The sequence below is a fragment of the Urocampus carinirostris genome, chromosome 1 (genome assembly GCF_059441175.1).
Source record: "Urocampus carinirostris isolate Australia breed hairy pipefish chromosome 1, RoL_Ucar_1.0, whole genome shotgun sequence".
NCBI lineage: Eukaryota > Metazoa > Chordata > Actinopteri > Syngnathiformes > Syngnathidae > Urocampus > Urocampus carinirostris.
In genome coordinates, this window is record NC_142349.1 from 48,588,375 (window position 1) to 48,603,822 (window position 15,448).

The following is a 15,448-nucleotide window of genomic DNA, read 5'->3' on the forward strand; positions in this document are numbered from 1 at the left end:
TGAGAAGAAAATGTTTAATGTGAAATCCAGAAAAAGTCAGAACATGAAACAGATATAGAAAATCCCAAAGAGGGTTATGTGTCCACAGAATAACATGAAACAATTCTGAAATGCCATGTCAGTAGAAAATGCCGACTTATAAAAAAGTTAGTAATAAAATAGAATCTCTAAACAACCTCCATTTTCCTTTTGATGAAGACTCTTGAGTGGACCGTCCACGCCAGGGAGACGGTCAATTCTTCCCATTCCCCAATTCCAGTGTGCCACTTATACAGCGTATAAAAAGCAAAATTGACAATGACTGAAAATAAAACCGTTAAAAATGGCAGCTTTTAATTGAAACGTTCAAGGGGCACCGTTATAAAGTGGTGCATTTCCCCCTGCTTTTGAAAACCAGGCTTCACACAAAAACAGTGATATAGTTACCGCGACTACGAAGACATGACTTTCTCACCCAGTTTCTAAATCACATGTTCAATTGGTCATAGGAATGTTCTAACAACAGAGGTGAAACGTCATTGAATTGTTCTTCAAGACTCACTTCCAATGATAACAATCTTACGCAAACACAAACTGCTGGGTGCAAAAATTCGGTTCTGTTGGCATATTAGCAAAGAAGTTTTCGATTTTTCGTAAAAGAACAATTTGTGTTCTATTTGTGCAACCTTGTAGAAAATATTCCTACAGAACAGTCAGTCAGTCAGTACTTGACCACTTAATATTATTACATTTGAATATTTGGATGGGTTTCCAAACTAAGTCAAACGAAAAAAATATTTCTATCATAAAAGTGCAACGATCTTCCAAAAACACATTTACAGTGCATTGTTTTCAGTGTATATACGTTTTGACTTATAATTCAGTGTTTTAGCAGGGGTGTCAAACTTATGTTAAAAAACACTTTCAAGGGGGCCTGAGTGGTAGATTAAAGAAAAGGGATGAAATAACGGGAGGGACAAAAACACACAAAGAGAAAGTGAACGAGTACAAGAGAGAGAAAGAAAGAGAAAAAGAGAAAGCAAAAGGAAAACAAAGAGTGATAAAAAGCAAGCAAGAAAGAAAAAGAGCAAAAACAGAGGAGAGACAAAGAAATAGAAAGAAAGGGAGAGAGAAAGCAAGGGAGAAAAATAGAGAGAAAGAAAGAGAAAAAAAAGAAAGAAAAAAGAACGAGAGAGGGGGAGAAGGAAAGAGAAAGACAGAGAGAGAGAGAGAGAGAGAGAGAAAGAGAGAGAGAGAGAGAAAGAGAAACATAAATAAGAGAGTGAAAGAGAGAGATAAAGAGTAAAATAAACAGACAAAGAGAGAATGAGAGAGAAAAAGAAAGATGAAAAAGAGGAGGTGAGAGAGAAAGAGAAAAAAGAGAGGGAGAAAGAAAGTGAGGGAGAAAGAAAATGAGGGAGAAAGAAAGTGAGAGAGAAATACAGTGTCTTTTTGAGTTGCGTCTGGCTTTGTCAACATCAAATGTACATTTTTAAAAGTGCGGCTCATTTTTCTCTTGCACTTCTCTCAGCATTGTTTCGCCGGTGGTATTCAATCTCTCGGCTGGTCTGATCCGGCCTGCGGGCCACATGTTTGACACCTGTGGTTTAAATGATCAACACTGTCTCAGCTTTTAAAATACAGTAAATTTTAATTGAGAATTTTATGTTGCAAAATCTAAAAGTTTCTACTTTTAAATCTGTTCTTTTTTGAAAGGTGAAACTATCCCTTTACTTTTGATGATCAACTCACAAATTCAGTTTCTTGTCCCGGTCAAAGGCGCCACCTTGTGGCTAAAGAGGGATGAAAAATGGAAAATAGAAGATTCATTTGGCTCGATAGTGGCAGATTCACTGTATTATTCCAGAGTCAGGTGTTAGCAGATGACAGACAAAGCTGATCGGCACAAAAAACAGCAGTATCTCAACTCTGCATAGATTAAGTTTAAGACACACACAGGTCAGATGTAACAGTACTAAACAGTGTACAAACAGAGCAGATACCAAACTTGTTTCCGGCGCTGCTTTCCGTGGGCGAGGGCTCCAAGAGTCCCGGTGGAACGTCACAGAGGCACTGACAGGAAATAAAAGCTCAAGATCAGTTAATGAGCATATTGATCACTTTTTACAGACAAACATTGTTCGATAAAAGTCTTTCTGAAATTTTAGTCCATAATGCCCTCAAAGTGCCTATATTTGCAAGAGGTTTGGAATAGTTTTAAGTTATTGCTAGTGTTTTCGCTCTTTGCAAAGGAAATAAAGACAGGGTTCTTTCACCTTTTCTATGGTCAAATTTAATGGATGTGTGGACAAAGATCAGATCAACGCCATTCCTGCCATCTAATGAAATTATTCCCATACCTGTCAACCTGTAAGTTTTTGCCGTACCAAGTATGTTTACTATGCATTTTAAGACGTGTATGACGTACAAGAAAATCTGTACGGAAAAACGCAAATCTGTCAATTATAGTTACCGTCCGGTATACACCGACTATCACGAAACGGCAAATCAATCAAGTCAAACGAGTTTGCCGCGAAAGCCTCTATCTCGGTATTGTTTTTTTCCGTTGCAAACGAAGCAAGCGATTTGATCTAGTGAAAGGAAGTCCGTCTCTTTTTAGAGAACCGGCTTTTTCGGCTCAACTCATTAAAGACGGCTCACTTGCTTTGATGCATTATATTACGAATTATTATGTTGTATAAAGAAGTTTAGAAAAAAAAGGAAGTATAAAAGGAAAAAATTAAAAAAGACAGGTTTGTGGTGACCCCTTTAATCAGTATATTACCAACAATAATTTAATGCAGAAAATGAATTCATAATTTGAATAAGAAAATGTATTATTCTACTTAATTATATTTGCATGTATTTCTTCCTGCTACAGTGAACGTCCAAGCTACTTAATTTTTGAACTTTTTTTTATAATAAACCTCATTCATTTCGAGCATTTTAGGATCTCACAACAAAATGTTAATTAACAATATGTATGCTATAACGAAACACATGTACAATATAACATGTTAAACTACATAAATAAACACGTTTGAAAAAAAAATATGGTGTAAGATTATTTTGTATTTCGTGAGGGAAAATACAACAGTTTGTAAGGGCATGGAGCCGTGGAGGTTGACAGGTATGCATTCCCAGAGGCTTGATACTTACTGATGAGCTGCAAACCTTTTATAATAGTTTTTTTTTATCCCAAAACAAAACGGATTTTACATTTTGGCATTCAGGGGTAGCGCTTCTGAAAACGTATTTATATATTATGGCACTGAATGAGTTAAAAGAATTAATCCAGTGGAATCATGTACTTAGCAGATTCACAAATATGTCTGCAATTTACATTTGGCTAGTTATTTTGAAGCATGCGAGCGCATTTTATCTTTAGTAAATCTCAAATATATTTGTGGATTTGAACAATATGTGTGTAAATGTTTTTGAGACAGTAATATGTAACTTACATTTTCAGATATAGGAAGTTTTTCCCCATTACAATTTTTATCCCTGGGAAACGCTGCTTTAATTTTATTTCATGGCTCATATTACCATTCCGTAATTGACCCGTAATCATTTAGAGATAAAATAGAGCCTAAAAATTCCAGCCCAACCCAGGCCCGCGGGTATTAAAGGCCGACCCAGCCCCAACTTGACCAATTAACCTGATTTGAGGGACCGAGCTCATTGCAAACCCAAAATTTTGTATTCCTTGGACAAGGCACTGGATCCCCAATGCCCCCAATAAGCAGGTCGGCGCCTTGCATGGCTGCATGGCCGCTATTGGTGTGTGAGTGTGTGTATGAATGGGTAAGTGTGAAGCACATAGTAAAGCGCTTTGGGAGGTCTTCATTGACTTCAAAAGCGCTATATAAATGCAGACCATTTACCAATGAACATTTCATAGTGGCCTATTTCGGTGTAGCATGGACCTGTGCTCCTGGGTGTGACCCATAGGGGGCGATGGCGCCTTATAGGACAATGCCATACATACAGACCTGGGGCGCAGTCTTGGGATCAAGATATCACAGGTTTGATTCCCGACTACTCTGAGTTACAGTGCATCCGGAAAGTATTCACAGCGCTTCACTTTTTTCACATTTTGTTATGTTACAGCCTCATTGCAAATTGTATTAATTTAATCTCTTATCTCAAAATTCTACACAAAATACTCCATTATGACAATGTGAAAAAGTTTTTTTTGTACTTTTTTTTAATTTATTAAAAATAGAAAACTAAGAAATCACATTTACATAAGTAAAAATTGAGCTCAGGTGCATCTTTTTTCCACTGATCATCCTTGAGCTTAATTGGAGTCCACCTGCAGTAAATTTAGTTGATTGGACATGATTTGGAAAGGCACACACCTGTCTATATAAGGTCCAACAGTTGAGTGTGCATATCAGAGCACAAACACCAAGCATGAAGTCAAAAGAACTGTCTAAGGACCTGTGAGACAAGATTGTCTTGAGGCACAAATCTGGGGAAGGATACAGAAAAATTTCTGCTGCTTTGAAGGTCCCAATGAGCACAGTGGCCTCCAATATTCTTAAATGGAAGACATTTGGAACCACCAGGACTCTTCCTAGAGCTGGCCGGCCTTCTAAACTGAGCGATCGGGGAAGAAGGGCCTTAGTCAGGGAGGTGACCAAGAACCCGATGGTCACTCTGTCAGAGCTCCAGCGTTCCTCTGTGGAGAGAGGATAGCCTTCCAGAAGGACAACCATCTCTGCAGCAATCCACCAATCAGGCCTGTATGGTAGAGTGGCCAGACGAAAGCCACTCCTTAGTAAAAGGAACATGGAAGCCCGAATTTGCCAAAAAGCACCTGAATGACTCTCAGACCATGAGAAACAAAATTCTCTGGTCTGATGAGACAAAGATTGAACTCTTTGGTGTGAATGCCAGGCGCCATGTTTGGAGGAAACCAGGCACCGCTCATCACCAGGCCAATACCATCCCTACAGTGAAGCATGGTGGTGGCAGCATCATGCTGTGGGGATGTTTTTCAGCAGCAGGAACTGGCAGACTAGTCAGGATAGAAGGAAAAATGAATGCAGTAATATATAGAGATAACCTGGATGAAAACCTTCTCCAGAGCGCTCTTGACCTCAGGCTGGGGCGAAGGTTCATTGACTTGAAAAGCGCTATATAAAATGCAGACCATTTACATTACAAATGCCAGCTTCTGTTAATCACGAGAGAAGAAATGCAATGCAATGCCTCCCGAAAGCAGTGTCGGTGTCATTTTTATACAGACTCGTTGTGAAACATGGCCACAACATCAAGCATTTACAAGCGCTCACCAAAAGATGCAACCGCTTTTCAGTCCTTGGACCCAAAATTAAAATCCAAGAATTTCTAGCGTTTCAAGCTCTTTTTTTTCTATATTCACATAAAAAAGTTAACTAGGCGGAATGTTTCCAAAGTCAACTGTCGGAAATGCGATTTGACACTGATTTTATCAAACTGTCATGTCAACAAAATCATGTCAACATTTATTTAAAATCGGCTTAGAGCAAGTTTCTTTAGGTTTCAAATGTCATTTGTAAGAAATTGAATAGACTGTGGTGATAGCTACTATGTATCGAGGACCAATCCTGCCATATTCAGAAATACATGTATAAATAAATACCTACAAATACTAGTCATAAAACTAAATGGACACATACCTAAATCATGTTATACTTAAATGAATGGCCTAACTGAAATTTATTCATTTGTTTATGCATTTTGTCATTTATTTATTACAGTATTTATTTAAGGACTGTTCCTGTCATATGTAGAAATACATGTATTCATAAATGAATACCAAAACATTTATGACATATACATATATAAATACATGAATACATCACACAATACCTAAATGTATGACATACATGCAATTGCTTCATTTATTTATGCATTTTGTCATTTGTTCATTTTGGTAACTTGTTGTTTATTATTTCGTGTATTTCGTCATGACAAAATGTTATTCTAACGAGGGGGGTGAACTGTTCACCGTTTGGTTAATGGGTATAGTGGCTGATTCGTTTATCAGTGATCAACCAATAGGTGAAAAGCCTCAAAATGTAAATAACTTTTTGTTGAGACAAAATACGTGACCAAATAAATTACATGATACCGAAATGAATAAATAACAAAATAATAATAATAATAATAATAATAAATGAATAGGTAAATGAAGAAATTGCTATCATGTCACATACTGTCTTTAGGTATAACGTGTTCATTTCTTTGTATGGCATAAATTTGCAGGTATATATATTTATTGATGCAATTATTTTTCCATATGGCAGGATCGGTCCTCCTCAGTTGTGTGTGCTCAGTGCTTACCCAAGGAGGTGGAGCTAAATGGCGCCCTCTGCAGGGTGGCAAAGGCGGGCTTGTCGGAGAGCAGGAGGCGATGTGAGGCGGTGACGTCTCCGTTTCTCTGGAGCGACGCACATCTATGAAAGTTGTCCTCCAGCTTGCCCCCAATGTTGCTGGAACTGTGAGCACGCTTGATCTCCGCCTGCCCGTTCAACAACTGGACCTTACGGCAGAGGAGCTTTTCGTCATTGTTGGCGGCGCTCAGCAATCCGTTGGAGCGGGACAGTTTGGCGACGTCACCGCTCGCCGCCTTGCCCAAGTGCCCGACTCCGTTGGCGCGTTTGCGGTGGTCCATTTGCGGCGACCTGGGGAATTCCTTCTGAATGAAAACCGGCTTGAAAAAGGCCAGCAGGCTCTCTTGGCTCCGCCCCTCCCGCCCATGATGTACCACTTTGGGTGATCTGGTGCTCCCCCCAAAGTGGACCTTGTCACTTCTCAGCGTAGAATCTCTGCTGGGAGGCGCGCTATGACTGCTGATGTGTGCTCCCAATAGGGCCACCCTCTGAAGTTGCACGTCCACCATTTTGCACTGCTCCTGCCTGGCTCTCTTAGAAGGCGACCTCACTCTATGGGAAGCATCTTCCTTACTTCTGACACTGTTGGCGAGGTGTCTCTCCGTAGCGGGCCTGCACTGCCCTTCGGGGATTTTGGGCGAGTAGTACAATTCTGTGCAGCCGAAGCTACTCCCGTTTGGCGAGATGCTTTCCTGCCCGACTTCAAGCGCTCTGCGCTGGGCGTGCCTTTGCGGCGGTGTGGCCACCAGCGCCACGATGGGGTTTTGGGTACATCTTGGACGGCGGCCCGATTCAAGGTATTTCACCAGCTCCCCAGTCTGAGCCTCCTCCGAATGCTTGGTGCGCTCTTTGGGTCCCAAAGACCACCGCAAAGGCAGAACTTTGCTGAAAGACTCTTTGGATTTGGTCGGGGATCTCATGCTGGCGGTCCTGGCTTGGGTCCCGCGGACAAACGGTTTCGACTCAAATCCATCTGTTGGAATGAAAATCATTTTTGATGTGGTAAAATAGTAATTAAATGTCATTTCATGTTTTGTACTTGTGTCTGCGTTTTTTTGGGCTCCTTCTCCGAACGACTGGAACTCAAAGGAGTCCGGCATCGGGGGCCCTGAGAAGGGTGCATCTCTGTCACTGCTTCTTGTTAACCGCACTAGCCAGTGGTTGGATGTGTTCGAGCTTGTGGAGCCTGCCAGATGAAAAATAATTCAAAATTAAATGTAATCTTTGAACAAAACATTCAATGTACCTTCCTTATAATAAGTTTACACAACCTTTTTCAAGGCCAATTTTTCAATATGTCCAGTACCTTCAAAGAAAAAAAAAATCCAGGTTTTTCGGGGGACTTAAATGACTAAAATAAAGTCGCTATTTTGCTGCTAGCACATACTTTGTGCAATTTTGAGTTGTTCCTATATGCGATCTTTTTATGTCGGCTGATATAAACTGACATGAATTCAGCCGTTCTCCTTCAACAGTGCACGCACAGCTTCAGTACATCACACTTGTTTACAAACACGGAAAAGGCTCTATAGGTGTTGGGTAATAATGGAGTTCAACACAGAAGACAAAAAAAAGAAAGATAATACTGAATGTATGAAATCAGAAAAATGAGCCAAATTTGTACTCATTTTAATGATATTGATTGCTCCGAAGCACGTTCAATCCTTCAATCGTCGAGACTGCTGATCTTTTTGTTTTACACATTTTAATTGATATTTCTTTGCTTGTCATTCACAAGATCTGTGTCTAAATTGATTAAAATAGAATTGTAAATAATTAAATTATTCACACTTTATTTTAGTTTTTTCCCTACTTAGATACTTAAAAAGGTCCATGTTTTGTTTGATTATATGTAGTTAGTTTTGAAACTTTATGTAGCAGGATTTTTTTTTTCTCAATACTCAACGGTTCATGTTTTGTTCTATTACATCTAGTTAGCACTGAAAAGTAAAGATGCTTTATTCATATTTTATTGTTTTGCGATTCCAATGATTTTGCGTTCAAATCTGTTCAGTGTGTAAAAATCTAAAATGATTTTATATATATATATATATATATATATATATATATATATATATATATATATATATATATATATATATATATATATATATATATATATATATATATATATATATATATATATATATATATTGTGTAGATCTGTCCATCCATCCATCTATCCATCCGTCTATTTCTGCACAGCTTATTCTCAGTAGGGTCTGTGAATATTTTAATTTATATTTCATGTAACCAAATTACTAATTACTAAATAAATTGGTGCATCATGTTTTATTATTATTGATAATATATAATTAAAAAATAATCTGAAAAGCCGTTTGTTAGCTTCTCAGTGAGCCTAGCTGAAAGAGCCTCTTCTTGAAAAACTGCCGGATTTACCATTACTAGCCTAATAAACCTGTCTCTGATGCAACAGTGGGGGCAGTAAAGCTTCACATGACAACGCGTCATTTTTACACACTTTTGAAAACTTTTATGAATTTTAAGAGCATGGTTTGTTGAGTCGGACTACCAGGACAAACGGCAATGGAAATAATTTCAAGCATTTTAGAGCACCTCACCCCAAATTCCCGCGTTTTCCAGACCTTGAGCATTATGAAGGATTTCAAGCACCCGTGCGAACCCTGAATAATGAAAAATGTTTGTCTTGGCTCCAAAAAGGTTGGTAAAAAGGTTACTGTCCAAGCCATGCTAAAAAGTGTGTATTGATCCTCTTAAATATATCAAGGGTTCTTGGGAGCATCACGTCCTCCTGCAGTCTATTTCATAAGTAAAGACCAAGGTGATTAAATGTTGCCGCCTTGCTTTATGTTTTGGTGTACGCCCCGGGAATAGATGACAAACCCATGTCAGGAGACCTCAAGGCGCACATAGGGGGTTGATAAAAAGCAGGTGTGACAAGCAACCGTTAATATATAAAAAAATACTCGAAGCACCTTAAAAATCCTTTAAAATCCCGTGGATTACGATTGGAGATAAAGTAATAGATGAGTGCCAAAGGCATCGAAATTTTATAGCAGCCTTTTTTTTGCGTTTTCAATCGCACGACATTTCAACACTTTTTACACAACTTCTCGACCTGCTGATGACACGATGCTCAGCAACCACTTCCTTCGGAGAACATCCTGTCCAGAACGTCACTATTGTGACAAAGGAATAGGCTTGGTCATGACATGTCACTGTAATTGATTTATATGTCCAGCGAGGCAAAGCCTCATGTTTAATGTATTTCACAAAGCCTTTAAAAGTCGTGTATTTCTATCTAGTTGGTTAAAGGGAATTTCCTGGAATGATCAGCATTGCAAATTAAAGTCATTTTGATGTATCATAAGGGATCCTAGAATTGCCAGTTGAAATATGATTCAGTTATAAACAGGGATTCGGCACAGTTTTTGGTATGTGGGGTGCAAAACGATTAATGGAAGGTTCCGTTATAACAGTGCTTCTGGTCAAGTCATGTTTATTTGTATAGCCGTTTCTCACAAGAAGTCTAAAAGGGCTGTACGGACTATTATTACATCATCCCCTGACCTAAAACCTAAATGAAGGCAAGGAAAAACTCAAAACCTCAGCATGAGGAAAATGAAGAAACCTTGAGAAGGGACCGCACATGAGGTAAGCATTGAGGCGCATTCAGGGGAGGCAGGTGAAGCCGTGCCTCAACTGTTATAATGGAAACATATAATTAAAATAACATTAAAGGGTCAAATTTATTCATAGAGGTGGAAAGCATCGTTTGAGATGCTTCTAAACTATTTTCCTGTCACGGTTGCCATGGCACCCAATTGGCCCCGCCCATATATCATGGTTGCCATGGCGCCCAATTGGCCCTGCCTGTGTGGCGCCAGCTGCAGCTTGTTGACGGATTGGCTCCCTGTCAGTATTTAAACTCTGTCGTGTCAGTCCTCTTTTGTCGGTCCGTCTGCGAATCTCTGTTTTTACACGGCAAGCCTGTTTTCGCCTGAGCTGTTTTTTTGCTCCCGATAGTCTCCTATTACGACCTGTTTTGATCTCGACCACGTCTGTTCTCCCGTCCCGGATAACGATCCATTTTTGTTCTCGACCACGTCTACTCTCCTCTCCTGGCTTTTGACTTGTTTCTGATCCCGATCACGTTTTTGCTTTTCTATCCTGCACTTAAATCCTACGACATTCCTAGGATAGGACCTACGTCAACAAAATTCTAGGATATTGATGACTATCTGCTGTCCCCCTTTTTTCTTGACGCAAGTAAAGTAAGATTCACCAAGCTTCAGGAAATTCAGAAGACAAACTATTTTAATACAGTGATGACCCTCGGCTGCAAAAGACGCGTCCTCTTTTTCTCTGTAGTACAAGAATACTATCCCGAGGCTGAAGGGCTGAAGCTTGCAAACGTGAAAAAAGATGAAGGGGCCTAACCAGTGATTGAAGAACTTGCAGACCACGGCGGAATGTTTTTTCTTCTTTGATAGAACAGGATGTAGGCGCCTCGGGTGCACACGTCTCCCTCTGGAACTGCCTCAGCATTGCTGTCGTCAAAGCCGTACCACTGGCCGTCCACCGAGTTGCGACAAAATGCTGCCAGTACACAAACCACACTGAGCGTTCCAAAAATTCATACTTGCAATGGCTGTTGCATAAAACTCTTAACAATTTAGTGAATATGATTTGGCGCATTTTGTAGTGAGTTTGCAAAATTTTCAAAGAAGAAAACGAACAATTTTGCAATCATGGCAATCAAAAGGTTGAATATATCTTCCCTGCAAGGAAAAACATTGGAATTTGGGTAGGCACTTAAAAGCTTTAGCTTCAGCCTACTCTACTTTATGTATTATATGATTGTACATTTGTTTTTTTGTGCATTTTGGCTGTTGTTTCATTTTGTTAATTAGTTTATGTTGTTTTTCGTGTGCGCTGTGTCTATATTAAATGCCTCAAATCAAATCAAGGTTCCTAACCCCTGCGCAAAATAATACACATTGGCTCGTTAAAAATATAAGTGTAATTCTAATGCCGTGTTTCCCATACCATTGGAAGTGTCTGGCGCGCCACCAGGGGGTCTTATAAACGTATTATTAAAATAATGCTAGTAATTTTAGATATATATAAATGCAAAGTAAACAAAATTACTTCAAGGTATCTTATTAAATAAAAGCTTGCAAAACCAACGATGTGCTAGCATTTTTTGTCTTGTCACACTTTCAGTTGATTGGTTACTATGCGTGTTTTCGGCTCTGTCTCAGCGCTAATTTGTTCTCTGAGCAGAGGGGGGAGTGGTAGATTTTCTTTAGCAGCACAGTGTGGGAAGGAACGGGTCAAATACAGCAGGGAGAGTGCAAACTTAAAAAAAGAGCAAAAGCAGGAAAATGATCCCAATTTGGACTCATTTTAACTACATGTTTGGCTCCAAAATAGATTGCTTTGTCTCAGGGTCTCAAAGTTCTATTAGAAACACTGGAATGTTATATGCTTTTGTCCTCTTCAAATGTTTGACTATATCATTGATGCCCTGAAGAGGACATTTTGACGTCTGACCTGTGTAATGTCCCCCATGCATCCCTCCATGATGGTTGCACACAGCGTACAGATCATACAGGAAATCGAAAGGGGCCAGCTCGGATCGTCGGGGCTGCTTCCATCCAGGCTGAGGCGCTCCGTGATTGCGGTTTACCACGTGTGGCGTCATGTCCAGGTCAACGAGAGGGAAATGCACAAAGGTGGTCAACTTGTTTCTACGCTCGCCCACTTGCCTGAAGCGCTTCAGGTGGAGGATGAGGATGTCAGGCAGCGTCCACAGGCTCATCTTCACCATGCCCTGCTGCAGCTGCTTACAGTGTGGGCACTTCCAAGCGTCATCGGGAGCAAGCTTGAAGATATTAGACAGAGTCTGGTTGAATGTGGTACCTCTTGATACGAGTACCTCTAAATCCAAAAATTTCGATATACGAGTTTTATTTGAAACAAAAATCACAGAGGTTACCACTAAGACCGCTTACCGCCAACACCAGCCGGTTCCATCAAACCAGGCAAAACATGTTTTTAAAATAGGAAAATTCACTTTAAATTTAAGTTTACAGTACAGTCAGTCCTTACACATCAACAACAGTCTCTCGATCTCATACCTGTCAACCTCAGCCAATTACTCCCAGTAATAATGGTTGCAAATCCCCAAATTAATAAATAATAAACATTACAAACACAAGGCAGCACCTGTTTACTCATAGCCAGACAGATTATGTAGCATACTGCGACAATATTATCAATCTACGATGACCTCATTAAACCACAGACTATTATTACACCATCCCTGATCTAAAACCTACATGAGGGCAAGGAAAAACTGAAAAACTTCAGCATGAGGAAAATGAAAAAACCTGGAGAAGGGACCGCACATGAGGTAATCCCCCTTCCAGGATGACCAGCCTGCAAAGGGTGACGAATAAAAAATCCCGTATGAAAAAAGTTATGTTTGTTGATACTGTTTGAAATGACCCAAAAAACGTATAAAATATGGGAAAAACATACAAGTTGGGATCTCCGTCACTCCTCCTTGCAACACTCCCCCTTCCTCCGAACCACTAGCACACCATCAATAAACTCACATTTCATTTTCTTAATATCATCTTATTTATCTTACTACTGTATGATTTATCTTTGATAACTATTTGTATGTTTCTTTTGTGATTTAACGATGTGTTTCATAGCTATTTAGAGCTCACTTGGATGCCTTTAGGAGGATAGGTTAGGACCAATTACTTTTTAAATATTTCATTTCTGGAAAATGTGCTCATTACTTGAGCAATACAAAATAGGAGCATGATCCTAGAATAAATTGGTACAACTGTCTTTTACAATACGGTAAACTCCCGTTTATTGCAGGGTGTTACGTTCCCAAAAGAACCCATGCTAGGCAAAATCTGTGAGGTAAAAACTAATTGAAAGTAAAGAACAAACCCTTTAAACCCATTTAGGTTTCATGAATAAAAGTAAACACATTTGAAGTTCTGTCCTGTTAACTAGCTAACTCATCATCAATGTGAACTAATGGCTTCAAATTGCGGAGATTAGCACGACCCACCACAACCCAAGCAGCTGCATTGACGAAAAAAAAGAAAAAAAGAAAAAAAAAGAAAAGATAAAATGCAGTATTTGAGTGCTCTTCTTAATGCACCGCTGCGTTCTGTCTTTTCTTCCTCTTAAGTCAGCCGTGCCGGTGTGTTTTTTTTTTTTCAATAGAAGGACATTGTGATAGGCAGGTGCGGGAGAGCATTCCTTTCCAAAATAAGCCAGTCTTAACCATGTTCAAAACTTGTTCGGGCTAACAAAACCCTTCCTCAATAGTCACTTTGAATTCATGGTTTACGAACATTTCGGCTTTAGCAGTATTTGCACATGTTGATGGCCTGACATCCTCTTCCTATTCCCTGCCACTGTCCTCAAAGGTTTGATACAGTGTTCTTGCTTTTGTTCAGCTCATAACCTTTTTGCATCCTCATTAAAATGTATTGCTGTTTTTCTCATTATGTCTTTATCTTCCTTCTTTATGGAACGAATGAAAGATTCATTATTTCCGTAAGGTTAATGAACACACTCGAATGAAATTGCTACTCAGGATTTGACACCTGACATTGATGCACTCGTAAAGGCAAAACGTTTCAGGAGCCAGCAATAGGAAGTAGACTGCAAGAGTGCATTGAGAGATAGAGGGGAAATGTGTGATAGCACGACATTTGTTAGCACAAACAATTAAAAATAAGATTTATCTCATTTCATGTTAAGTACAATATTGTATTGTGCGGTATTTTCTGAGCCTGGTAGTTGTATCTGATGTTATTGCCCATTCACTGCTAAAACTCTTATTTTGTATTAGTTTTGTATTGTTTTTTCAAAGCAGAATGACAATTGCGGCAAACACAGTTTTATCCTACTGTAGTTTGGTTAGTGTGTTGAGTTGGTTCAGATGTAAAGCTGCATTGATTCAACTGTTTATCCTACTTTAGTTTGGTTAGTGTGTTGAGTTGGTTCAGATGTAAAGCTGCATTGATTCAACTGTTAAACAATTCGTTAAGACATTAAATGCCAAACATGGAAATCCTTTTCCCCATTATTTCTGAATAAATGTGATTATAATTTGTAGGGTACAAAGGTAGGCGGAATGATAAAGCATTGTACTGAACTGCCATTGCATGTCCAAAAGTTTAACTTTATCAGCTTAATAGCATTTTCTGCTCAATATAGCGTCCAGCCGCTTGTTTTTTTGTTGGTCCAGATTGTTTTGTGAAAATGTAAAATTACAAATATTTTGCACGTGTTTGATGTAAATTCAGCAAACTATTTTACGTACAATAACAAATCAAACCGCAACGTTATTGACACAAAGGTAGAGAAGAGGCGCAGAGACTGCTTAGCCAATCCGAATCCGCAAAGTAGAAAAACCATGAAAAGTAAACCGCGTTAACGCAAGGGATCACTCTATATGATATTATTTTACATAGTTGTTAAAATGTTAGCTACTCACATTTTTCAAATGATGCTAAGTGTTTTGGAAATAGCTTACCTGTTCCTCTTTGGTGTACAGTTGAAAACACTCATCCAAGGTGCAGCTGTATTGCTGGACATGTTGCTGCTGTTGATTCCTCACACTATCGTCATCCTTCACCACTTCCTCCTGAATGTTCCCAAACAGACTACGAGACCCAGCGAGATAGACAATCGGTTTTTAGTCAAGCTGAGGCAGAGTTTGCGAGAAAAAAGCCCGGCTGAAGCAAAACCTACTCACCAATCTTTGATCCTATACTCCCATTCAATGATGAGCTTGACATGCGGTGGTCCTCCTGGACTGCAGAGTTTTAGTGCTCTAAAAGAAAGCATCAACATTTTTCTTGATTTCTTTTCAGTGTGACATCATCCATTCGATGTTTTCAAAGTGTTTGCTTCACCAGACTGTCACGAAGGTTTCAGACAATAAATGTCACAATGCCAATGCCTGTCAACGTACTATAGTCATGAAGAGCCTTAAGACATTTTCAGTTTACAGTGCGGTATAAGATGTTTTTTGTCACCTTTTACGGTATTTTTCTCAT

At 39.3% G+C, this 15,448-nt stretch overlaps 1 protein-coding gene across 1 annotated transcript in view; it reads right to left on the bottom strand.

Moving 5' to 3' along the window:
- usp43b (ubiquitin specific peptidase 43b) overlaps positions 1 to 15,448 on the bottom strand; it is a 73,757-nt gene continuing 58,309 nt past the window's right edge. The window contains exons 10-16 of the mRNA XM_088343220.1: positions 15,145 to 15,222; positions 14,923 to 15,052; positions 11,901 to 12,231; positions 10,785 to 10,943; positions 7,402 to 7,548; positions 6,313 to 7,335; positions 1 to 2,052 (exon numbers count right to left, since the gene is read on the bottom strand). Of these exons, the coding sequence (XP_088199346.1) occupies positions 2,042 to 2,052; positions 6,313 to 7,335; positions 7,402 to 7,548; positions 10,785 to 10,943; positions 11,901 to 12,231; positions 14,923 to 15,052; positions 15,145 to 15,222 (1,879 nt within the window). The 3' untranslated portion in view covers positions 1 to 2,041. The remainder of the gene's footprint in view (positions 2,053 to 6,312; positions 7,336 to 7,401; positions 7,549 to 10,784; positions 10,944 to 11,900; positions 12,232 to 14,922; positions 15,053 to 15,144; positions 15,223 to 15,448) is intronic.